Source organism: Scyliorhinus canicula, chromosome 7 (assembly GCF_902713615.1).
Source record: "Scyliorhinus canicula chromosome 7, sScyCan1.1, whole genome shotgun sequence".
NCBI classification, from domain to species: Eukaryota; Metazoa; Chordata; class Chondrichthyes; order Carcharhiniformes; family Scyliorhinidae; genus Scyliorhinus; species Scyliorhinus canicula.
The window spans coordinates 104,784,351-104,810,150 of record NC_052152.1 but is presented as its reverse complement, the minus strand read 5'-3'; the positions used below and the strand labels follow the sequence as shown (position 1 = coordinate 104,810,150).

The 25,800-nt window shown below is 49.3% G+C and overlaps 1 protein-coding gene across 1 annotated transcript; it reads right to left on the bottom strand.

Annotated features, from left to right (window-relative positions):
• Positions 1-3,534: 3,534 nt before the first annotated feature.
• LOC119969111 (uncharacterized protein C13orf42) lies at positions 3,535-21,159 on the bottom strand. Its single transcript, XM_038802325.1, has 3 exons — positions 20,758-21,159; positions 10,522-10,669; positions 3,535-3,779 (listed from the first exon to the last, which is right to left on the bottom strand). Exons 1-3 carry the CDS (start codon positions 21,157-21,159, stop codon positions 3,535-3,537), a joined length of 795 nt encoding a protein of 264 aa, XP_038658253.1.
• Between the last annotated feature and the right edge of the window lie 4,641 nt (positions 21,160-25,800).

Below are 25,800 nucleotides of genomic sequence, written 5' to 3'. Positions count from 1 at the left end.
TGAGATAGGGCAGCACGGTGGCGCACTAGTAGCACTGCAGTCTCATGGCGCCGAGGTCCCAGGTTCGATCCCGGATCTGGGTCACTGTCCGTGTGGAGTTTGCACATTATTCCTGTGTTTGCGTGGGTTTCACCCCGAAAACCCAAAGATGTACAAGGTAGGTGGATTGAACACACTAAATTGCCCCATAATTGGTAAAAAATGAATTGGGTACACTAAATTAAAAAAATATATATTATGCTGAGATTGCGTGAATGTGAATTCCTACTCACAATTCTCCACACTGAGTTCCCAATATTGGCTATACCTTTTAGTCAGGTGGTTTAACCAATAGCGAGAGGTAACATTCATGGGTCACCCTCTCCAGCGGTCAGCTGAAGTGCAGTGATGAGCACAGGTCAGCTGATTCCCCTCTCCGGTTAGGGTCGTTCCGAGGCACAGGTAAACATGAGGTGAAAATAGGCAAAATATTTACAGAAAAATGGTCAGCTGAAGTGCAGTGATGAGCACAGGTCAGCTGATTCCCCTCTCCGGTTAGGGTCGTTCCGAGGCACAGGTAAACATGAGGTGAAAATAGGCAAAATATTTACAGAAAAATGGACAGCAGTATGTAATCGAGTGAAGTCATTAACTGCACCAAGCCTCTGCACAAAACATGCCATGAACACCAATGCTGAACCCTTGCTACAGGATAAAGGGGGAATGCTGTGGGACTGTACTCATTGCCAGGCACACCAGGGTGTAGCAAGTAATGGAGGACTAGGTGTCTCGAATCCCCACCTGTAAAGAAGGCGCCTCAATTTAAATAGAAAATACTGCGAACCATCCAAATGTCCACCATCTACTGTACCATTACACTGGAGGTGAACTTCACAATATCTCCCCCTTACCCCATCAAAGTCACAAAGAGATCGCAACATGAGCAGTATTCATATTTTGTCTCAATTCAATCAACATGCCTCAACTACATTCACGAGGGAAAAACAACCCTTTTTTATTGTTGTTCAAATCTTTAATGGAAATGGAAGAAAGAAGTTGCATTTATATGGCACCTTTCATGGTCTGCGGCTTTACAACCATAGAAATGTCATCACTGTTGACACGTATGAAACATGGCAGCCAATTTTCACACTTGTTTAACAAGGAGGTTAAAGGGTATCAGGGGTAAGCAGGAATGTAGGCAGGTTGAAGTTACAAGCAGGTCAGCCATGATCTTACTGAATGGCAGAGCAGATTCGAGGGGCCGAGTGGCCTACTCTTGCCCCTGATTCATGTTAATAATAATCTTTATTGTCACCAGTAGGCTTACATTAACACTGCAATTAAATTACTGTGAAAAGTCCCTAGTCGCCACATTCCGGCGCGTGTTCGGGTACACGGAGGGAGAATTCAGAATGTCCAATGCCTACGGTGTGGGAAACCTGGCCATTATGCGGCCTGCTGCACGTCCACTCCACCGATTATCAGCCAGCGGCCCCAGACACGGCGCAGAAGTATCCACTCGGTACAAGACATGCATGATGCTGATCCCGACAGCCTAACGGATCCCGATGCTGACTGCCTCGAGTCTCCATATTGGGTGGGCATCATAACCACACACGTGCTGGTCCCCACTGCACCGGCAACCCGCCTTTCGATCCTCAGTGTGGATCCCGACGACGAGTGGTGTGCTATCCTCACAGTCAACCAGGCTCGCATCCGATTTAAACTGGACACCGCACGTCTGCGAACCTCATATCGCAGTCAGTTCAATTTCTTTCCACAGAACTGGATGGAGGATCGCAGTCTAATTCCCAGGCTGGAGGAATTTATGGCAACAGAGTAAATCATTGCCATGGGATGGAGGTGGAACATTCAGCAAGATCATTCCTGTGGTAAAGGGCTGGAATATAGTCACAGGATCAAGACTATTCCATGTGGAGCAGTGTGGGGGGGGGCAGGTGGTTTGAAGCTGTCAGCAGAATCGGTGGTGGGGGGGTCAACAACTGTCAGGATTGTTTAATTACTTTGAATATGGCAGCACGGTGGCGCAGTGGTTCGCACTGCTGCCTCACGGCACCAAGGCCAACCCCGGCCCTGATTCACCATCTGTGTGGAATTTACACATTCTCCCTGTGTCGGCGTGAATTTCGCCCCCACAACCCAAAGATGTGCAAGTGGATTGGCCATGTAAAATTACCCCTTAGTTAGAAAAAATGAATTGGGTACTCTAAATTTATTATTTTAAAAATAATATAATAATGACTTTGAATATGTTTTTGAATGAATATGAACTGGACTGGGTCTTGGTTCTGACTAAGTGCCCTGGCATTGCCACCAGAGTCACTGTGAGATTGCTAATGTAAAGCTTCATTGCTACCCTACAAGCTTCAATATTCCTCCTCATTGTTAACCACTTTCACAGTATTTGCAGCTTACAGAGTGATAATTTGCTTCCTAGTATTTATTGTGTGGTGACACACTAGAACCTTGGCCAGCATGAGTCCCTCTACCTTGTGGAAATTCCTTTGCCTCAACTTCAAAATGCTCATCCTTCATTTCAAATTTCTCCATAGCTATGCCCCTCCCTATCTCTGTAACCTTGACCAGCTCTACAATCTGCACTTCTCCAATTCGGGCCTCTTGCGCATCCCTGATTTTAACGACGTCACCAATTTCAAATGTACCCTCAGCTGCCTTGTGCCTAAACTCTGGAATTCCTGCCCTAAACCTCTCCAGTGCTCTATCACCCATTAAAACGCTTGTTAAAACCTTCCACCTTGACCAAGCATTTGGCCACGCCCCTGATGTGGCCTTGATACCACATTGTATCTGACAATGCTCCTGTGAAGCAGCATGGGACATTTTACTAGGCCAAAGACGCTATATAAATGCAAGTTGTTGCTGCTGTCATCCTGGGTGGAAAGAAGAAACAGCCGAATGGGGAACTGTGAGCATGAGATCTTCATCCTGCACAGTATGAACATTTCTTCAACCTTCGTAGCTCAATCCATGTTCTTCCCACTGGAGTATAAGCTTCAAACACCACTTACCCATGTGCACAGTTTGAGGGGTTCAGAGGTCATGGCCGATGACCTCCCTGTCTGTAGTTGCTATCATTTAGATGAGATGGTAACTGCTGTCTGAGAGCCGTCCATGTTACCCACACCATGCTGGGCTGTGCTGGGTTCTCAATCTCTCCAATGAAGGTAAATTGCTTCACCTCACAGTGAGGAGCTCTATTGGCATAACCCCGTGTCCCATTGAGTGGACACAGCTCAGAATTGAGGCTGCTAGTCACACAGTTAGGGTTTCCCCTTCTCCGAGAAAGAAACTAAAGTTAGAAAAATAGTGCAAATACATTTTTTAAAATTCCATCAGATATAGAAAAAAAAACGGTAACAAAATAGCAATGAAGCCTCGTCCAAACATGAATGATTTTACATGATTTGGTTGCAAAAGGAATTTAGGTTGCGAAACAAAGCATTTATGAAGGATTAAACAGAAGTTTGTTGTCAGGGGGCTCCAAGTTTCAAAGCATTTGACACTCTGTTCCTAAAACTCGTCATCTTCATTACGTGCTTTCGGCTTAAACCTTAACGTGTGCATCGGACTCTCGACCAATTTCGGGAGGTACATCGGGCGTCGCTCAAATCTCTTGAAGCTCATCCGTATACCATCACTGTGTCTTCGAGGCAGGTGATCAGTCTTTGCCAAGTGCGCCACGTCAATCGAGTACCTTCTCGGTGACTTCAGGATCCAGTTTGAATGTAAACTGTGTTCACTGGTGCTGCTGGCAACTTTACACAAAGAGATAGATAGAGAAGCACATTGGATGTTATAACGACAAAGCAACCAATTGTCTGTTACAAATAAACCCAACAATGAGCATTTCAAAAGCACCTTTAACATGGCATCAGAGTAATCAGGCAGGAATTGACTGAGCCACATAAAGAAACATTAGGCCAGATGACCAAAAACTTGGTCAAAGGGATAGGTTTTAAACAGAGAGAGATGGCGAGTTTTAGGAAGGGGATTCCAGTGTATTGGGCCTGGGCAGTTGAAGGCATTGCTGCCCGTACCAGCCTCCCCGACCAGGCGTCGGAATGTGGCGACTAGGGGCTTTTCACAGTAACTGCATTTGAAGTCTACTTGTGACAATAAGCGATTTTCATTTTATTTCATTTCAATGGGCAGCACGGTAGCATTGTGGATAGCACAATTGCTTCACACCTCCAGGGTGCCAGGTTCAATTCCGGCTTGGGTCACTGTCTGTGCGGAGTCTGCACATCCTCCCCGTGTGTGCATGGGTTTCCTCCGGGTGCTCTGGTTTCCTCCCACAGTCCAAAGATGTGCAGGTTAGGTGGATTGACCATGATAAATTGCCCTAAGTGTCCAAAATTGCCCTTAGTGGTGGGTGGGGTTGCTGGGTTATGGGGATAAGGTGGAGGTGTTGACCTTGGGTAGGGTGCTCTTTCCAGGAGCTGGTGCAGACTCGATGGGCCGAATGGCCTCCCTCTGCACTGTAAATTCTATAATCTATGAATGGTGGAGAGTTGAAAATCTGGGCAAGAGGTCAGAATTGGAGGAGTGCAGATATATTGGAGGGCTGCAGGTCGACAGGAGGTTACACAGATGGAAAGAGGTGACGCGACAAAAAGGGATTTGAAATCAAGAATGAGGATTTTAGAACTGAGCCTTTGCCTGATAGGAGATGTGTAGTTCACTGAGCACAGGGACGATGGGTCAATGGGATTTGGTGCAAGTTAGGATACGGGTAGCAGAGTAAAGGGTGACTTTAATTTTATGGAGGTTTCAGGGTAAGAGGCTGACCAGGAGAACATTGGAATAGTCCAGAGTCAAGGTAACAAAGACATGGATAAACATAGGAACAACCGCAGGTCAATCATCCTGTTTCGCCATTCAGTTAGATCATGAATAATCTATGTCTTAACTTCATTCACCCTCCTTGCTTACGGATCTCTTAATCAGGTACCTAACAGAAATCTCTCTCTTAGTTTGACTCTCGACCTCAACACCTTTTTGAGGGACTGAGTGTCGGCTGTCCTTCGTTTGAAGAAGTGTTTTCTGACATCACCTCTCAATAGCTTAACTCTAATTTTAAGGTAGAATTCATAGAATTCCTACAGTGCAGAAGGAGGCCATTGGGCCCATTGTGTCTGTAAAGACCCTCTGAAAGAGCATTCTTCCCGATATCCCTCTAAATCCGTGAATTGATCAATGGCCAATCCACCTAACCTGCACAGCTTTGTACTGTGAGAAGAAACCGGAGCACCCGGAGGAAAGCCACGCACACACGAGGAGAACGTGCAGACTCCGCACAGACAGTGACCCAAAACTGGAATCGAACCCAGGTCCCTGGTGCAGCAGTGCTAACCACTGTGCAACCATGCCGCCCGTAATGTCTCCTTATTCTGGATTAGCTCACCAGAGGAAAGTTTCCAATTTTGTAACCATTTTAAACACTTGATCAGATCAGTATTTGTTCAACTACTGTTTACTCTGTTGAGTGCTTTTATTGATTCCCATCTGCTCTGTATTCTCCAGCACAGCACTCACTAAGTGAGAGAGTCAGCGTTTAATCAACTCCTAAACTTCCTTTACATTATAGCCTGAGAGCTACATATCACCTTCCTCATTCCTGCAAACAGAGCACGGCACTAAGCTGGGCCAATCAGACCACTTGCCTCCACAGAGTGACATCACATGAGGCATGCGTGTACAGCAGTGCTGCAATGTCACCACCGAACCATGTGGTGGAAGAGCATCGAATGGCTCCAGGAAAACCTCCTGATATCTGGAGAATCCAGTTCCTGCATTTTCCTAACTGCCAGCCCTCACTTCCCGTCTGCCCACTGAGGCGGTGATGTGACCATCAATTCACAAGACACATGGTTAGAAGTGAACAGTGGTTTTAATAATCTCACAACGGAGCCTGCCTGCGACGAGATGAACTGGCAGGCAGGCTCAGACTGCCAAGCTTTATACAACCAGTTGGTGGGAGGAGCCATGGGCGGAGTCAAGGGTGGAGCCCAGTACAAACTCCCGTACACTCCCAGTACATCTCCCCCTAGGGGCAGAGCTGCGCAACTGCTCGTGTGCCAAGCTTACACAGACATAGTACATCATATGTAATAACAGTGTGAATTACGCTACTGTGATTCACCACAGGTGGGTGTAAAATATCCCAGCACACTATTTGAGGAAGAGCAGGAGACTTTCCCATGACATCCCGGCTGATATTCATTGCTCATCAACATCATTAAAACAGATGATCATATTGCTGCTTACGGAACGTTGCGGGAAAATTGACTGCTGCATTTCCTACATTACAGCAATGACCACTGTGTGAGGTACTTCATTCGCTGCAAAGCACTTTGGGACATCATGCAGTCATGAAAGGCACTCTTTAAATGCAAGTCCCGCCCCCAACCACCATCACCCACATTTACCTGGCAAAGTGAGGTAATTGGCCAGAAATTTGAGCTGACAGAAGGATGTGTTGTTATTTGTGGAATATTCAGATGGCCTTCAGCATGAGCAAGGCTCCACTTTACACCAAATTATGCCCCAACAGCTATTTTTGAATATATCTGTCAGCCTTCCTGGGCTTCTCTATAAATCCACCAGCAGTGACTGAATTTTACCGACCCAACTTCCAATGGCGGCTGTGAAGGAGTAGGTCACACATTTGGTGGCTCCTGCTCGGGTCGGAAATTTGGACCTTTTCCCCCGATCTTTTGTCGGATCTGAAGTGGAAAATTGATGTTGGATTCAACTGTGACGAGGAATCCTACATCAGTGCAAACAGTGCAAACATAGGCAAACAGAGAAGGCTTGGGCTGAGGCTGCAATGGGAGAAAGCATGGCGGACAACCGGAGTTCTGGCTCGACGACCAAGCGGTTAACAGAGCAGCTGATGCAGTTTATTCAGGAGGGCTTCACAAGCAGAAACAGGACTGCTTGGACCCAATTAAGGAGTCGATTGCATGACTGGAACTCAGACTGGATGCTCAAGATTGGGCGATCCAGAAAGTGGAGAAAGCACTGACTGAGCAGGAGGAGCACCAAGCTGCAGTAGAGTTGGAGGTGGGAATGTTGAGAGACCAGCAGAAAAGGCTCCAGGGGAGAAGGTGGAGGATTTAGAGAATAGGTCCCACCGGCAGAACCTGAGAATTGTGGGTCTCCCGGAGGGATCCGAAGGAACAGGCGCAGGGGCATACATAGTGGCTATGTTTGAGATGCGACTGGGGGAGGGGCCGTTCACCCAACCATTGGAGGTGGACAGGGCGCACAGAGTGCTAGCGAGGAAGCCGTGTGTGGGTGACCCCCCACCCCCCTCGAGAGCAATGGTGGTGAGATTCCACAGGTACCTGGACAAGGAGTGAATTCTATGGTGGGCCAGGCAGACGCGGAGCTGCCTATATATCAGTGTCCTGCGTATATATCAGGACCTGAGCGCGGATGTGGCCAGGAGAAGAGCAGGGTTCAACAAGATAAAATTGACCCATTTTAAGAAGAAGGTAAAGTTTGGACTACTGTACCCGGCCCGTCTTTGGGCTACGCACGAGGGGGGGTGGGGGGGGTGCAATAGGTGGGAAAATGTCTGGCGTCATGGGCGGGGGCCACCAAGCTAGCTGGGCGGGCTAGCTCACGGAAGTGCTGCATGGGGTGAGAGGATGTTATGCTTGTTGAAGGGGCTGTATGTATAGTGCTGCTATGGGGGGGGGGGGGAATGTTCTGCTGACGGGGGAGGGACTTTTGCCGTGGGACAATATGGAGGTCAGGGACAGGGGCTGCTGGGGGACAGGCCTGTGGATGTGTGGAGTGCTGGCTGGAAACTGGCCCAAGAAAGATGATGGCTGATCGGTGGGGGGGGGGGGGGGGGGGGGGGGGGGATCGCGCTGTTCCTGTCGACTGCGGGGGACCATGCCATCCACATCTATAACTCACTCACGTTTGCCGATGGCGAAGACGAGACGAAGTTCAAAAACAGTCCTGCTAAAATTCGACAGCCACTGCGACATTAAAATGAATGAGAGCTTTGAACGGTACATCTTCCAACAGAGGCTTCAGGGTAAGGATGAACCTTTTCAGTCCTTCCTGACCCAGCTCCGCATCCTGGCGCTGTCATGTAATTACGGCTCAACGGCTGATTCCAGACAGTGATTGACATATAGGATGACCAATGAACACACAACACAGAACAACCAATCACCAGACAAGACACCACCACTATAAAGCTCACAGGGCATTAAGACTCCCGCTCTTTTCGGGACCCAGACACTGAGACAGTCAGAGTGCACAAGTCAGTGGATATTATTGCCATGTGGTAGCTAGTAAGTCTGGTCGAGCCAGTAAGAGGTCGTCAGTAGGATTAGTAGAGTGTCAACCCACAGCTGAACATGTACAGCAGTCCATAGTTAAATAAAACAGTGTTGGATCATCTCCAGTGTTAGACGTTTGTTTCTAGCTTCCCTGCATCCAGTTGCAGTCAACATCGAACCAACCTGCCTAACACATCAGTGGTGACCTATCTTAACTAGTGGCCATGTTCACCCATGCCCACTAGGTGCCTACTGTTTCTTACTCTTTCTCACCCTCCCACTAGGTGTTTCTCCAGGATCCACAGTGGAGGTTGAGGTGGTTTGCTGCCTTCCATGCCCTGTTGCCTGAGATAACTTTGTCAGGTGTTTCCTGAGGGGCTGGGACCTTGAGGGTCCGGGTGTTCTTTCGAGCAGCACGGATGTTGTAGTGCTACCCTCCTCAGTGTGTGTGGGGGTGGAGGTGTGTTGCTTACAGGGAGGGGGGGGGGGGTGTCAGATGGGCCGGACAGTCCCAAGATCCCATGGGTGGAGGGTCCCAGGCTGCGCTCCTGTCAATCTTCTTCCCTTCAGGTGCCCGAGGGCCCCTGTGCTCCCCTGGGATACAGGGCAGCTGGGGTGAGATCCCGAAGCTCCGCCGTCCTCCAGCACCAACACTCATGAATTCCCACCATGCACCATGGAGCTCACACCCTCAGCCATGGAGGACATGAGCGGAACCATGGAGCAGGCATCCCCCACCATGGAGGGCACAATCTGCACCAAGGTCTCCATTGTGGATGCCACCCTAGCAGTTTTGGCCTTGTTGCATTGGCGTGACAGCACCATCTCCTCAGAAAGAAAGCGAATGGACTCCTCCAGTCAGCTTTGCAATCCGAGGAGGGATCCTGTCATCCTTTCCTGATTCTGGTGACTCTGCGTCTGCAGTTCCAGCAGCTCTGGGATGACCGGACCTAGGGGCACCTCATCAGCAGAGTCCTAAGCCCCGAGTACTGGATCCCTGGGACATCCCTGCCTCCACTTGCTGTGGATCATCAGGTGTGAGGTGCTCACCAGTGATGATCCAGAAACCTGCCAACTAGTTAATCCCTCTGAGCGGTGGTGGAGGGTGACAGCTGTGATGCCTCTTTGAAGGTGATGTCCGAGAATTCGCGCTCTGAGCTGCTCGGGTCTTTGGTGTCCAGGGGGCACGAGGATGGTCCGGGCTGCTCTCCTGATGGCCATGCAAGGTAAGGGAAATGCATTAGTACATCACAGGGGATAAATGATGCGTGATGTTTATGCGCGTGAGGTGTGAGGAATGATTGTTTGTCCTTGGGGTCTCACTTTTGTTCGCTTCCCCCATTTCGCCATCAGCACAGGTGTGGTCAAGCTCCACCCAGCTCAGGGGCTCTTTCCTCATGGGGTGCGGTTGCGGAGCTCTCTCATAGCTCCGGGTGGCTGCGCCCCCTCACGCCGGTTGTGTTCCAATTTGTCCTGCGTGGATACAGATGGGGAGAGTGTAGGCGGGAGTCCTGTCCATTCTATGATTCAGGAGTATGACGTGTGGGATTGGAGTGGGAACAGGGATGTGAGGAGGTGAGTTGAGACTGCAAGACACCATGGGGTTTGGGGGGGGGGGGGGGGGGGGCAGGTGATGAACCTGTGAGGTGGCTGGTGCAAGATCACCTTGGAGGTGCGAGGGGGGGGTGAGGGGTTGCATTGAGAGACTGGAGATGGCAGACTTATCCTGGCTATGTGAAGAAGGCCATTCATTTTCTGCTGGCACTCTGCCCATCCTCTTCTACAGTGAGTTGACACTCACTACTGCTGCTATAGCGTCCCAGGTAGTGGTGGTCACCTTGCTGGTGGGACGCTTCCTGGATTGTGGGTACAGAACGCCCCACCTCTGCTTGACACCATCCAAAAGTCAGGCCTCCCTCCAAGAATCTTGGAGCTGGTTTCCTGACTCCAATGGGTCTGGAACAAATGCTGGGGAGTGCTGGGGAGGATCTCCCCAGTGATTGAAGTGATTAAGTTTCCCCGGGGTGAGCGAATCAGCAGGAGGCCACCAAGAGGGTGGAGTGATTCGTGTGGCAAAAAAACCTTTGCGTCAGAAGTTCGAAATTCGATTTTTCTCACCAGATCTGACACTTTATGTTAAGATCGTACCCATAGTAATTAATGTAGCTTTTGTTTCCTACTAAGACATACTTACTAACAAAATCCACGTCAAGGTGCGTGTCATCTGCTGGTTGAACTTTGGGTTTGCTTTCCTGATCAAAATCAGCGATGACGGAATCAAAATATGCCAGAGTCTCTGCTTCTGTTGACACTGGTGCAGGATTAGATTTGTCTTTTGGTTTCTGTTAAATAAATAAAAACAGTTTTATTGATGCAAGTTTGGAAAATATTACCAACAAAAATTCTAACCGTACACAGGAGGTGCGTAAAGAACAGTGTGTCGCTGGAATAAACTAGCTCATTAAAGGTTAAAGATCTTTCAGATTTAATGAGTGTTTTGATACATTTTAAATTCTGGAATGAATTAGAAAGGAAGATTTGCACTTACATATCATCTTCCCCAACTGCAGGCTGTTCCAGAACACTTTACAGCCATTGCAGTTTGCCTATCACCGCAACCGGTCACAGCAGATGCTATCTCCCTGGCTCCACAATCAACACTCGAATATCTCGACAACAAGGACACCTACGTCAGACTACTGTTCATAGACTATAGTTTTGCCTTCAACAACATTATCCCGACAAGACTAATAACCAAACTCTGCAACCTTGGACTTGACCCCTCCCTGTGCAGCTGGATCCTTGACTTCCTCAGCAACAGACTGCAATCTGTCAGGATAGGCAACAGCATCTCCTCCACAATAGTCCTCACCATCTGTGAGCAAGGATCTGTGCTCAGTCCTCTACTGTACTTTCTGTACACACACGACTGTGCGGCAAGATTTAACTCCAACTCAATCTATAAGTTTGTGGATGATACGACTGGTGGGTCGTATCGCAAACAACGACGAATCAGACTACAGAAGGGAGATGGATTACTTGGTTGCGTGGTGTACCGAAAACAACCTCTCCCTAAATGTTGGCAAAACCAAGGAACTGATCATCGACTTCAGGAAGCATAGCATGATACAACCTCCCATCTACATCAATAGCTCTGAAGTGGAGATTGTCGTTAACTTTAAGTTCCTGGGAGTCACCATCACCAACAGTCGGTCCTGGTCCACTCATGTTGATGCAACAGTCAAGAAAGTCCAACAACGTCTCTACTTCCTACGGAAGCTAAAGAAATTCGGCATTTCTGCATCGACTCTCACAAACCTCTACACGTGTGCCATAGAGAGCATCCTATCCGGCTGCATCACAGCTTGGTATGGCAACTGCTCGGCCCACAATCGCAAGAAACTGCAGACTGTGGTGAACTCAGCCCAACACATCACACAAGCTTGCCACCCTCCCATTGATTCTGTCTACACCTCCCGCTGCCTCAGGAAGGCAGACAGCATTGTCAGAGACCCCTCCCACCCAGGCATTGCCTTCTTCCAGACCCTTCCATCAGGCAGAAGATACAGAAGTCTGAAGACCCACAAATCCAGTCAGATAAACAGCTTCTTCCCCACAACGACTCTCTCTCGGACTGATCTGTTTCCTGTAAGAACACTATTCACAATGCCCTATGCTGCTCTTGCTCATGTATTTGCTTTGTTTGGCAATGTTCTGGACTGTAACCAATCATTATTTGTCAATGTACTTTGTTGATTATTCTTTTTATCTATTGTGCATGTACTGCGTATGTTCCCAGAAAAACGCTTTTCACTGTACTCCAGTACATGTGACAATAAATCAATCAATCAATCAATCAATGAGTCACTTTTGAAGCATAGTTACTGTTGTAACACATCATCCAGTTTGCACAGAGCAAACTCCCACACATAGCATAGAACATAGAACAGTACAGCACAGAACAGGCCCTTCGGCCCTCAATGTTGTGCCGAGCCATGATCACCCTACTCAAACCCACGTATCCACCCTATACCCATAACCCAACAACCCCCCCTTAACCTTACTTTTATTAGGACACTACGGGCAATTTAGCATGGCCAATCCACCTAACCACGCACACAGGGGGAGGACGTGCAGACTCCACACAGACAGTGACCCAGCCGGGAATCGAACCTGGGACCCTGGAGCTGTGAAGCATTTATGCTAACCACCATGCTACCCTGCTGCCCCAATATGATCAAGGTCAGAGAATCTGTATTTGTGATGTTGGTTGATGGGATAAATATTGACCAGAATTTGAGGAAGAACTCCCTTGCTCAACATTGAAATAATGCCATGGGATCTTTCCCATCCGCCTGAAAAGATTGTGGAATCATAGAAATTTATGGCGCAGAAGGAGGCCATTCAGCCCATCCTATTTGTGGCAACTGGGAAAAAGCTTTGTTCAATCCCAATTTGCAGCTCTTGGCCTATGGGCTTGGAGGTCACAGCACTGTAAATGCAAAGCCAAATGTTTGTTTTAAATGCAATGTGGGTTTCTACCTCTACCAACCTTTTAAGCAGTGATTTTAGGAATTCCACACCCTCTGGGTGAAAAGATATCTTCAACTCTCCTCTAATCCTTCTGGCAATTGTGTTAAAAGCTGTATCCTCTAGTTTTCAATCTTTCAGTTAAAGTAAATAATTCCTTCCTATCCTTTCTAGGCCCCTCATAAGTTTATAGACCTCACTTAAATCTCCCATCAGCCACCTTTGCTCCAAAGGAAACAACCGCAGTTCATCCAATCTTTTCCCACAGCGAATTTATTCCAGTCCTGGCAATATTCTTATAAACTTCCCCTGCCCTCTTTCCTGTGTAAACACATATTTTCTGTGATACGGTTACCAGACTGTACATATTAACTCGTGGTTTATTGAGTTCTGGCATAACCTTCCAGGTCTTATATTCAATGCCTAGACAAATAAAGGAAAATATTCCTTCTATCACTTTACCTACTCACAGGGATCTGTAAACATGCACCCCAAGGTGCCTCTGCTTCTTGACACTACTCAATATCCTACCATTTATTGTGTATTCCCTTGCCCTGTTTGTCCTCTCCAAGTGCATCAGCTCACACTTCACCTGATTGAATGCCATTTGCCAGCTCTCTATTGCCTGACTTTATATTGATATCCTCCTGCTGTCTACAGCTTTCTTCCTCACGATCAACCACAGAAAACAAGGGCCCTTATACTGAGGACTATGGAACCCCACTAGAAACAGCCTTCCAATCATAAAAACACCCGTCAACCATTCCCTTCCTGCCACTGAGACAGTTTTGGATCTATTTGCTATTTTCGCTTAGATTCCATGAACATTTAATTTACTAGCCAGCCTGCTGTGTGGCACCTTGTCAAAAGCCTTGTTAAAATTCCTGTAGGTTCTGTCAAACATGCTACCTCACAGCCCTCCTTGTTACACTCTCCAAAGATCCAACCAAGTTTGCCAGACACAAACTCTTAGTAAACCCATGTTGACTGTCTCAATTAATGGGTGGGATTCTCTGACCCCCCCCGCCGGGTTGGAGAATTGCCAGGGGGCGGCGTGAATCCCGCCCAAGCTGGCTGCCGAATTCTCCGGCGCCGGAGATTTGGCGGGGGCGGGAATCGTGCCTCGCCGGTCGGCAGACTCCCCCCCGCGATTTTCCAGCCCGCAATGGGCCGAAGTCCCACCCATTATATGCAGGTCCCGCCGGCGTGAATTGGAGTTGGTCCCTTACCGGCGGGACCTGGTGGTCCTCGGGGGGGGCACGGGATGATCTGGCCCTGGGGGGTGCCCCCATGGTGGCCTGGCCCGCGATCGGGGCCCACCGATCCGCGGGCGGGCCTGTGCCGTGGAGCACTCTATTCCAATGCGGCAGCCGTGTAAGCCTCCGCGATGGCCAGCGCGAATGTGACCCCCCCGCGCATGCGCGGGGATGACGTCAGCAGCCGCTGATTCTCCCGTGCATATGCGGGCCAGCACCGGCCGGCGAAGTCCCTTCGGCCCTGGCTGGTGTGGCGCCAAAGGCCTTCCACGCCAGCCGGCGGGGCGCCAACCACTCCGGGGCGTGCCTAGCCCCTGAAGGTGCAGATGATTCCGCACCTTTGGGGCGGCCCGATGCCGGAGTGGTTCACGCCACTCCGTCCTGCCGGGACCCCCTGCCCCGCTGGGTACGGGACAATCCCGCCCAATATGTCTTCCTAAATGACAACTAATACTCTCACTATGCTTTTCAATAATTTGCCAGCTTCAAGGTATATTTACTTGATCCGTTCCTTTTCTCCTCTTTAAATGATGGTTATAAAGTTAGCAGGCCGACTGTCCTCCAAGACAATGGCTCCGTGGCTGTAGCCAGAGAGGATTGGATAATTAGCTCCATCATTCTCTTCCTTGCTTTGCTTAACAACCTGAGATGCATTTCATTCAGGTCTGACAATTTATCTACTCCCCAAGATGTAAAACCCTCAATAGTTCCTCTCTCGTTAAGTTTGCCCTGTCAAATATTTCATAGTCCTCCTCCTCACTGCAATTTCTGCACTGCCCCTCTCTGTCATGAAGACAGACACAAGAGGTTGCATTCTCCATTTCTGAGATTAAGGGCTGGATTCTCCGATCGGCGACGCCAAAATCACGTTCGGTGATCGGCCGGAATCGGGGGCGGTGCTGTTTTTTGGATGCTCCGCCCCCTCAAAAACAGCATACCTGATGGACCGAGACCCAATGGCGTGGACCGTGTGTCCTCTCACTTTTCTGGGACCTCGTGTGACGGCTGCGGACTGTGTCCTGTGCTGCCACAGTCGAGGCGGTCGGGGGCGGGGGGGAGTCGTTCTGCTGGCAGGGGTGCTTTGGCAGGGGCTGGAGGGGACTGGTGAGGGATGGGTCCGGATGTGGGTTACAGGGGGCTGTTTTTGGCAGGCAGTGGGGCCGGCGCCATGTTGTACGGCCCGGCTGCCACAGGCCGCCGGCGTGAGCATGCCCGGCCACGGGACTGGCCATTCTGCGTCCGTATCGACAGGTAAAGCCTACGTGACACGGCTGCTAGCCCCTCACCGGGCAGAGCATTGGTGTGGGAGCGCCCCTGACTTTTTGGTCGGAAGACCAGACGGAACCTGCGGACATAGCCGCAGTATCGGAGAATCCAGTCCTAAGTGTTGACGGCGAGGCAGAATCCTTGGAGTTCCACGACAGCAAAACTGGCGCCATGCCTGGAATGATTCTGCTATTGTTGAGGGGCTAGTACCGGCGCAATGTGGAACACAATCGATTCCATTGAGAAATGGTGCGGGATTCGCAATTGACACTCAGGAGGCTGACAGGTTGCAGACGCATATACACACTTCACTCCCCACACACACACCATCCCAGCCAACAAGATGGCAGCAAGGAGAGCAGCTCCACGCTTCACCCACGCCGAGCTGGAGACTCTCCTGGACGCGGTGGAGGAGAGGCGGATAACCCTGTACATGGTCCGGGAAGGAGGCTGTCAGTCACTGCCGTCTGTCGTGCCTACCCACCCTGAGGAGATCGTGCAGGTTCTCAGGCACTGCTGGCTGGTTTGGACAGTGTTGCTGATGGCGCTGACCACCTCTGCCACCTGAGCCCAGGCATGGCGATGGCAACGGCTGGCAGCCTCCTTCCTGGGCCGGGGCAAAGGGTGGCCTGCATCACTTCCACGGCATCCAGCAGGGTCTCAAACTCGGTGTCTGTAAAACGGGGTGCCGCTCTCCTCGCTGCCATCTTGTTGGCTGGGCTGGTGTGTGGGGAGTGAAGTGTGTAAAAGTGGCTGCAGCTTGTCAGCCTCCTGAGTGTCAGTCATGAATCCGGCAAATCTGGCACCGTTTCTCATTGGAATCGATTGTGTTCCATGTAGCGTCGGTGCTAGCCCCTTAACGGTCACTGATTCTGTCCAGGTGCGGCGCCAGTTTTTCTGTCGTAGAAGTGCAAGAATCCTGCCCCGGCTTCAACACAGGAACGGAGAATTCCTCCAAACTCCTCTGACATTGCAGCCATTTCCCAGTATTGCACTGGAGTGTCAGTCTGTATTTTGTGCTCAGCTCTCAAGAGTGAAAGTTGAAATTGCAACTTTCTTATTGAAAGTGTGGCCCACTCAGCCATCGTCATCATCTCTGTACAGCAGCATGGGCTGCAAACAAATCCATTCAAAGGAGATCCAGAGGCTTTTACTTTCATGATGGTGGTTGGTTTTGTTCAATATATTTTTTAAGTAAGTTATATTTTTGTTTCAAGAGATGTTGGAATGAAGTGCTTTTTCATTAACCTCAATATTACAATTACTAAAATAACAACCAATCTACTTGAAGAGATGTTGAGAACTTCCCCGCCCCCTATGGACCCTCTGTATACAATGCCAAATGCAAAATGCTTGAATCCATAGTGTATATTATTTCCCCTTTCTAATATGCAGTGAAGTAAATAATTTTTTAATTCATTCGTGGTATGTGGGCATCTCTGGCTGGGCCAGCATTTGTTGCCGATCCCTTATTGGCCCTGAACTGAGTGACTTGCTCGGCCTTTTCTGAGGGCAGTTAAGAGTCAGCCACATTCGATCTGGAGTCATGAGTAGGCCAGACCATGGTAAGAATGGCAGCTTTCCTTCCCTAAAGGACATTAGTGACCAGATGGGATTTTATAATGAGTCATAGAATCCTGGGGCGGGATTCTCCGATACCCCGCTGGGTTGGAGAAACGCCGCGGGGTGGGGGGGTGGCATGAATCCCACCACCGCCTGCTGCCGAATTCTCCGGCGCCGGGGTTTTGGCAGGGGCGGGAATCACGCTGGTCGGGGGCTGTTGGCAGCGGTCTCGCCGGCGATTCTCCGGCCCGCGATGGGCCGAGTGGCCGCCCGTTTTCGGCCGGTCCCGCCAGCGTAAATCACAACAGATCCTTACCAGAGGGACCTGGCTCCATGGGCGGCCTGCAGAGTCCTAGGGGGGGTCACGGGGGGATCTGGCCCTGGGGGGTGCCCCCACGGTGGCCTGGCCCGCGATCGGGGCCCACCGTTCTGCAGGAGGGCCTGTGCCGTGGGGGCACTCTTTCCCTCCACAACAGCCGAAGTCAACCTCCGCCATGGCCGGTGCGGAGAAGAACCCCCCTGCGCATGCGCTGGGGTGACGCCAGCACATGCTGGCGTTCCTGTGCATGTGCCAAACATTCCAGCGCCGGCCTAGCCCCTGAAGATGCGGAGAATTTCGCACCTTCGGGGTGACCCGACGCTGGAGTGGTTTATGCCACTCCTCGGCGCCGGAGTGGCCCGCCCCACCGGTTCGTGGAGAATCCGCCCCATAGAATTTACAGTGCAGAAGGAGGCCATTTGCCCATCGAGTCTCCACCGGCTCTTGGAAAAGGCACCCCACCTAATGCCACACCTCCACCCTATCTCCGTAACCCACCTAAACTTTTTGGACATTAGCGACAATTTAGCACGGCCAATCCACCTAACCTGCACATCTTTGGACTGTGGGAGGAAACCAGAGCACCCGGAGGAAACCCACGCACACACGAGGAGAACGTGAAGACGTCGCACAGACAGTAACCTAAGCCGGGAATCGAACCTGGGACCCTGGAGCTGTGAAGCAACTGTGCTAACCACTGTGCTGCCGTGCCGCCCAAATGATTGACAATGTTTTCTGTGTTATGTATTTGTCAGCCACTATAGGTGAGAAATAAACACTGGCCTTATTAGCAACGCCCATACCCCAAAAATTAATCTGAAGGGAAGTAATTTTTGAAAACTCATTGATGTAGAAAATCAGCCATATCAAGTGCCTGTTTTTCAGGCATTAAACAGATTTCTGAGACTCCAAACTGGCGGACAGGAAATACACAGTCATTGCAAGTGAAAAAGCCAAAATAGGTGTGGAGGGCGCCCATCCAAAACCAGCAATAGTCCCTCAGCATGTCCAAATAAGGTGCCTCACATCTGTTTGAGAGCCCCCCTCACAACTGTGCTCAGGAAAATCTGATCCATATGCAGCCTAATGGGCAGTTCTTAAAGGACCACTGCAGACCACAACCAACAAGGTAGATTTAATAAAATATACTTAACATAAATATGGAGACCAGGAGTGCCCTCCCTCCCAGCTTAGCCTCAAAACTACGCAGGCTGCTATTGGCCCTGTCACTGGTCAGTCAACCACAGCGAACATCAAAATCCACTCACCTGAGATGAGACAGAGTGACCCTGATGATACAGGACAGCTGTAAGGATTTATAAACAGGAACAATGATAGTGCACAGCTCCATTCATAGTGAAGAACCTCACTAAATGTGGAGGTGACAAGATTGACCTGAACAAAGTGTTGTTACCCCTTAAAGGTAAACCAAGTTTACAATGTCAAAGCTGTATATTTTTTTCAGCTGAATGACATTTGACCATCTAATAAGAGATTTTGGCCTAGAATTTCAGGCAAACTTGGGTCTGCTGAGCTCAATATTGCAAAAATAAAACGGCTGCTATGCCACTTTGGTTATGGCTCCTTCTAGTCATCCAAGAGTTACACACATTGGATATGACAATCAATTGTCTGATGCCTATTTCAAGCCCTTTGTGATAACAGTTCATGACTGGCCACAGCTTGCATTAGCGGGCTTTAGTCAGTTTTTTCAGGCACTTAGTAGCCAAATTGTTGGGTCCTTAAAAGCACTCTTGGGATCTTCTGCTTGAAGATATAGCTAAAGTTAATCTTATTTATCAGGATGTGAAGATAGGAGTGCTCTTCCCAGTTCCACATTAGAATTATGGACTGCTGCAAGACATTTTATTCTGTTCTCCTATGGGATGTGAGCATCGTGGCTGGACCAGCTTTTGTTGTCCATTCCTAATTGAGAAGATGGTGGTGAGCTGCCTTCTTGAACTACTGCAGTCTGTCTGACATAGCTAAACTCATAATGCTAGACAAGGCTCACCCCTACTAATTTGTATTCTCCCTATTTCCATGGATCTTTTGCTCCTTCTGGAGAGGGCAGACAAAGCCTCAGTTCAACATTACACCCAGAAAATAGGCACCTCTACAATGCAGCACTCCCTCTGTGCTACACTGAAATGTCAGTCTACATTATGTGCTCAATTTGCGATATGTCACCTTCCAAACCCACGACCAATGCCATCTAGAGGTACAAGGGCAGCAGATACATGGGAACCTCGCCACCTGGAGGTTCCCCTCCAAGTCGCCCACCATCGTGACTTGGAAATATATCACCGTTCCTTCAGTGTCGCTGGGGCAAAATCCCAGAATCCCCCCTGACAGCACTATGGGTGTACCTACACCACATTGACAGAAGCATTTCAAGAAGACAGTTCACCACCACCTTATCAGGGACAATTAGGGATGGGCAATGAATGCTGGCCTAGCTAGTGTTGGCCACATCCCGGAAATTAACGTTTAAAAAGTCTCCGTAGTGGGGCCTGTACCTGCAAAGGTTTGACTTGTTGACGAGGGTGCTACCCATTGAACCATGGTTGACATCCTTCCTGTTACACGCAGTCGTTACATTAACCCGTGATCACAGTCACGTTGATTTCCTGGGAGTGTTGGAGAGAAATGTCCCATTGGCTTTCTCTCTAATTAGTGGAAGTGTTTTCCCTGTTTTCTGTTTGCCTCTCCCAGGAGATTGAATGGCTGCATGAGGGTGGAAGGGTGATGGATGAGTACAACAATGGAGAGTGAAAATTCCATGAAGCAGCTGATCTAAGCGTCCTTTTTCACATTGTTCTTTAATTGGCACCAATATTTGCAAAGACCTGAAGTTGTTTATCATTTTTCTCAGATGGAAATCTTGAGGTAACTTAGTTTGGTTGTAAAGGAAGCAACTCTCAGACATAATTAGAGACTCTGACCAAAAATGACTTAATCCTCATACATCTTGCAGGACAAAACTAACTAATAAATGTTTTAATGCTTGGCACATGCAAGCTGTAGTCCCTGAAAACAAACTGCTATACATTTCAAACATATCTGACTCAACATCATTTCCAGTGAAGTGAAGAAAAAAGGATTTGCATTTCTACGAGGCCTTTCACTATCCCAGGATAGCCCAAAGCAACCAATAGCCAATAAATCTCTTTAATCACTGCTGTAATGGAGGGAAATGTGGCAGCCAATTCTCTACAGCAGGATCCCACACCAGTACTGACTGGATGGTCTGTTCTGTATTGGCCAGAAGAAGGCTCCTTCTCTTTGAGCAGTGTATTGGAATCAGGTATGTACACCTCTGTGTAGATCATTTAATGTTCATGTACATTTTTAAAAGGGTTAAATGGCAAGGTTTCCTTTTTGCCATCTGTCTTATTTTATTACCATTAATATAATTGCAAACAGCTGCAATGAGATTCAATTGGTTATTAGAAATCTAATCCTTGTTCAGTATGGAGAGATGTGAAATACTTACTTTAGAAGCTGACACTTTCTTGTTTGATTTGAAATGGTTTGTTGATGCAGCGGATGGATCTGGCTTACTCTCCTTATTCTTGTTGAGGTTGCAGACCTGCTGGTATTGTTGGCGCAGGACTATCAGGTCCTGCAGGTACTGTAGGCAGTCCTGTGTCCTGGAGAACATCCAGAGGCGGTCTTCGGCCTTGATGTGGTAGATAGAGGAGTTCACACTTACTGCGCTCTGGCTCCGTTTCAAAGAGCTGCCCTGGTTTTGGTGACTTTCCCCGATCAGGTAAAGGGAGGTGCTGCGGACCAACCTGATGCCAGACTCTTCTCTTTGCCACTTTGTATTTCCTTCAGACTCACCCAGTTTTCTTTCCACGTGCGGGTGAAACATCGAGTTTAGTTTCTTCAGCATGGCCCTGCTGCAGTGTCCCTGGGCTGTGAGGAGTCAATGGCTGATATCCTCACAGAGAGAAGCTGAACCTTAGTTGACAGTGTGCTTGCATCGGTGGGGTTATCATTTCGACAAGTCTGTGAAAAAGAGGCTTTGCCTTGTACTACCACCCTGGGCTGATCACTTAAAACATCATCCGTTCAGCAAGCGTCTTTCCAACCTCATCCTTTAATGATCAGAGATCTGTGGCCATTCTTATATTTACCAAAAGGATGGGTACTGACCAAGGTCCTGAAAGGACATCCAGAGCCACACACATGGAAGCAGCCCAGTATTAAAACTGTGGCTCACAGTCCCCGCTTCCAAGATGCTCAGACCTGCATTGTGCCGGGATAAATGTAGAGCTCAGTAAAGTGCCAGGGGACAGTTGATTCTCCAGTAACACAAGCTGAAATCTGATCGTATCTCCTTCTCTGTCACACGAGTATTTGGGCTCAAGTGTCCCTGTCCCTTTGCAAACAAAAGCTTTTGCCTACGTCACCCAATCAAATATCATTAATCCAAAAATATCAATTAGGAAAAACGGAGAGACAGCCTGGTACAGCATGAGTAGCTCAGCCATCAATATTGACAGGTATTAACGGACAAAAGATGCTGGAGGTAGCATACTGTATTCCACTGAATACAGTGTGCTTAGGAAACAGCAACTCTTTGCAACAATTCTGAAAGTAATGTGGCTATGTCTTCTTCAGCACTAAACATTTCAGAGCTGCAGGAGTGTTAAATCATGAATGGGATTGGATAAAGTTACTGTGCCTGTCTCTCAACGCACAGCCCAGGAACTGAAGGGGCTGGGTTTCATTTATTCCAAAAAAAGTAGAAAACAGCAACAGAACTTTCACTTTTCTAAGGAGTCCCACAACTCTAAAAACAGAAGATTGGTGATGTGTTGGGTATGCTGGGTCTACGTGGACTGTGTTTGATGCAGTGTAGAGAGAGACAGGCTTCCAACACTTGAAGAGATGCAACACGATTTTATTGAACAACTAACTATAATACATGCTTTAACTGTGGGTTGACACTATGCTGACTTGACTGGAGACCTGAGGCTAACCTGACCAGACTAACTGACTACCACATGGTGTTTGTACTAGCTGCTGCTCACGAGCTCTGACTGTCTCAGAGGCTGGATCCCGAGAGAGCGGGAAAACTAGTGCCCTCTGGCTTTATAATGGTTGTGTCTTGTCCGGTGATTGGCTGCTGTGTTCTGTGTGCTCACTGGTCATCCTGTGTGTCAATCACTGCCTGTCTGCACTCCATCATATACCTGTGTGTATATTATGACAATTGGACCCTAGCCAAAGAGAGAAATTACTCTCTGAGCATGCCAGGTGAGGTTTTATTAAAGTCTTTTCCTTGAGGGACTCTTGTACAATCATTGGTGGGTCATCACAAAGGGAATTTTTAACACAGGGAGGTAGCTCCACATAGCATCTTTGAATGGATTTGATTTCTGGCACCTTTCTTGCCCTCAGGACATCCCAAAACATTTCACAGCCAATGAAATACCCTTGGCGTGTTGCACCCTCGTTGTATAGGCAAATACAGTAGCCGATTTGCTCACAGCAAATAGCAATGACACAAATTACCAGGCAATCTGTTTGTTAGTGTTGGTTTCATAGAATTTACAGTGCAGAAGGAGGCCATTCGGCCCATCGAGTCTGCACAAACTCTTGGAAAGAGCACCCTACCCAAGGGTCAACACCTCCACCCTTTTCCCATAACCCAGTAACCCCACCCAACACTAAGGGCAATTTTGGACACTAAGGGCAATTTATCATGGCCAATCCACCTAACCTGCACATCTTTGGACTGTGGGAGGAAACCGGAGCACCCGGAGGAAACCCATGCACACACGGGGAGGATGTGCAGACTCCGCACAGACAGTGACCCAAGCCAGATTTGAACATGAGACCCTGGAGCTGTGAAGCATTTGTGCTATCCACAATGCTACCATGCTGCCCGGTGGGTTGTGGGATGAAGATTGACCAAGACAGCAGACATCAATCTCTCTTTATTAAATAGCCTCTCATCCTATCAATTAGTCTCGCAAAAACTTCATTGCACTTCCTGAATGGGAAATACACATGGCTGGATTCTCTGATCGCCAACGGTAAAATCGCGTTTGGCGATCGGCCGGGGAATCCACTTTTACACCGGAATCGGTAGCGGTGCCATTTCTGCGATGCTCCGCCCCTCAAAAAACGGCATACTCTTCGAGTACGCCGCAAACCATTGCAACGGCCTCAGGACATCACCTGAGGCCCTCCCCCGATGCTCCTCCCCTGATGGGCCAACTACCTGATGGCATCGCTCGCGTGTGCTCACACCGTTCGGGAACCTCGCGTGGCGGCTGGGAACTGAGTCCAGCGCAGCCACAGTCTGGGGGGGGGGGGGGGCGTTCCGCTGGCAGGTGGGGCTTTGGCGGGGACTGGGGAGACTGGTGGGGATGGTCCAGGGGTGGCAAGGCTGGTTACAAGGGTGCAGTTTATGGCACTCCGGGCCCCCACGCAGTCGGCGCCATGTTGCATGGCGCAGGCCGCCATCATGCGCATGAGCGGCCTTGGACCTGGCCATTCTGCAGCCGTATCTGCTATTACGCTGTGCGGCTGCTAGCCCCTCACTGGGTGGAGGATCGGTGCGGGGGCAGTGACGACTTTCTGGTTGTAAGACCGGACAGATCCTGCAGACATAGCCGTAGGATCGGAGAATCCAGCCCCTAATTCCTTTGGCAAAGAGGCAAAGCAGAAACAATACTTCAGCTATGGTCTCACCAAGGCCCTATATAATTACAATAAGACTTCTTTATCCTTTTACTCCAATGGTTTTGTAATAATGGCTAACACACAGTTTGCCTTCCTATTTGCTTGCTGTAGCTGTATGCTAACTGCCTGCGATTCATGTACAGAGACCCAGAGCCCTCTGAACGCCAACATTTCCCAGACTGACCTTTTAAAAAATATTCTGCTTTTCTATTTTTGTGAACGAATTAGATAATTAGATAACTTTACATTTCTCCGCAATGTGTTCCATTTGTCTCATTCCAGCCCACTCACTTAACCTATTTATATATCATAGCCAGGGAATCACAGAATGGTTACAGCACAGGGAGCCATTAAACCCACCTGTGTCTGTACGGGTTCTGTGAAGGAACCATTCACCTTGTGCAATGCCCCCACCTTCTACCTATACTCCTGTACATTCTTCCTTTTCTTTTTTTTAATATATTTATTCAAGTTTTCAACAGATTTTCAACAAAACCTCCCCCCTTACAGAAAAAAGAAACAAGAACACAACGCACAATAATTATACATAGGATTTCCCAAAATACAATAGCCCCCCATATAACAATAAGAACACAGATCGGGAAACACCCCACCCTAACCCCAGCGCCATCCCAAGAGGAAACCCCCCGTCCCCCGTCCCCCGTCCCCCGTCCCCCTTCCCCCCCCGGGTTGCTGCTGCTGCTGACCTCCTCCTAACGCTCCGCCAGGAAGTCTAGGAATGGTTGCCACCGCCTGGCGAACCCCTGCACAGACCCTCGCAAGGCAAACGTTATCCTCTCCATCTTGATGAACCCAGCCATGTCATTGATCCAAGCTTCCACGCTAGGGGGCTTCGCATCCTTCCACGGTCGCAAAATCCTCCGTCAGGCTACTAGGGACGCAAAGGCCAGAAGACTGGCCTCTTTCGCCTCCTGCACTCCCGGCTCGTCCGATACCCCGAATACTGCTATCCCCCAGCTCGGCTTGACCCGGGTGTTCACCACTTTGGACATAGTCATCGCAAAGCCCCTCCAGAATCCCGACAGCGCTGGGCACGTCCAGAACATATGGCCGTGATTAACTGGGCTCCCTGAGCACCTCACACATCTGTCCTCCACCCCAAAGAACCTACTCAACCTCACCCCTGTCATATGCGCTCTGTGAACAACTTTGAACTGTATCAGGCTGAGCCTGGCACAAAAGGAGGAAAATTAACCCTACTTAGGGCATCAGCCCACAGACCCACATCAATCTCCTCCCCAAGCTCCTCCTCCCACTTGCCCTTCAGTTCCTCCACCGAGGCCTCTTCCTCCTCCTGGTAAATCACCAAGATCTTGCCCTCTCCAACCCATACCATTGAGATCACCCCATCCTGAATACTGCTTGCTGGAAGCAGCAGGAATTCCCTCACCTGTCGTTTCACAAACGCCCTCACCTGCATATACCTGAAAGTGTTCCCCGGGGGTAGCCCACATTTCTCCTCCAGCGCCCCTAGGCTAGCAAACGCCCCGTCAATGAACAGGTCCCCCATTCTCTTGATCCCTGCCCAATGCCAGCTCAGAAATCCCCATCCATCCTTCCCGAAACGAACTGATGGTTCTCTCGAATCGGGGACCAAATTGAGGCTACCATCTCGCCCCTGTGCCGCCTCCACTGCCCCCAGATCTTCAGAGTTGCCGCCACCACCGGACTCGTGGTGTACCTTGTCGGCGGGAGCGGCAGTGGTGCCGTCACCAGCGCCCTCAGACTCGTGCCCACACAGGACGCCATCTCTAGCCTCTTCCACGCTGTCCCCTCTCCCTCCATTACCCACTTGCGAATCATCGCCACGTTAGCT

Coding starts and splice junctions, on each gene's coding strand:
- LOC119969111 (XM_038802325.1), bottom strand. CDS start 21,159: ATGCTGAAGAAACTAAACTCGATGTTTCACCCGCACGTGGAAAGAAAA. Junction 10,670..20,757: donor AGAAAGTGTCAGCTTCTAAA/GTAAGTATTTCA, acceptor TTTATTTAACAG/AAACCAAAAGACAAATCTAA. Junction 3,780..10,521: donor CCTTGACGTGGATTTTGTTA/GTAAGTATGTCT, acceptor CTTTGTGTAAAG/TTGCCAGCAGCACCAGTGAA.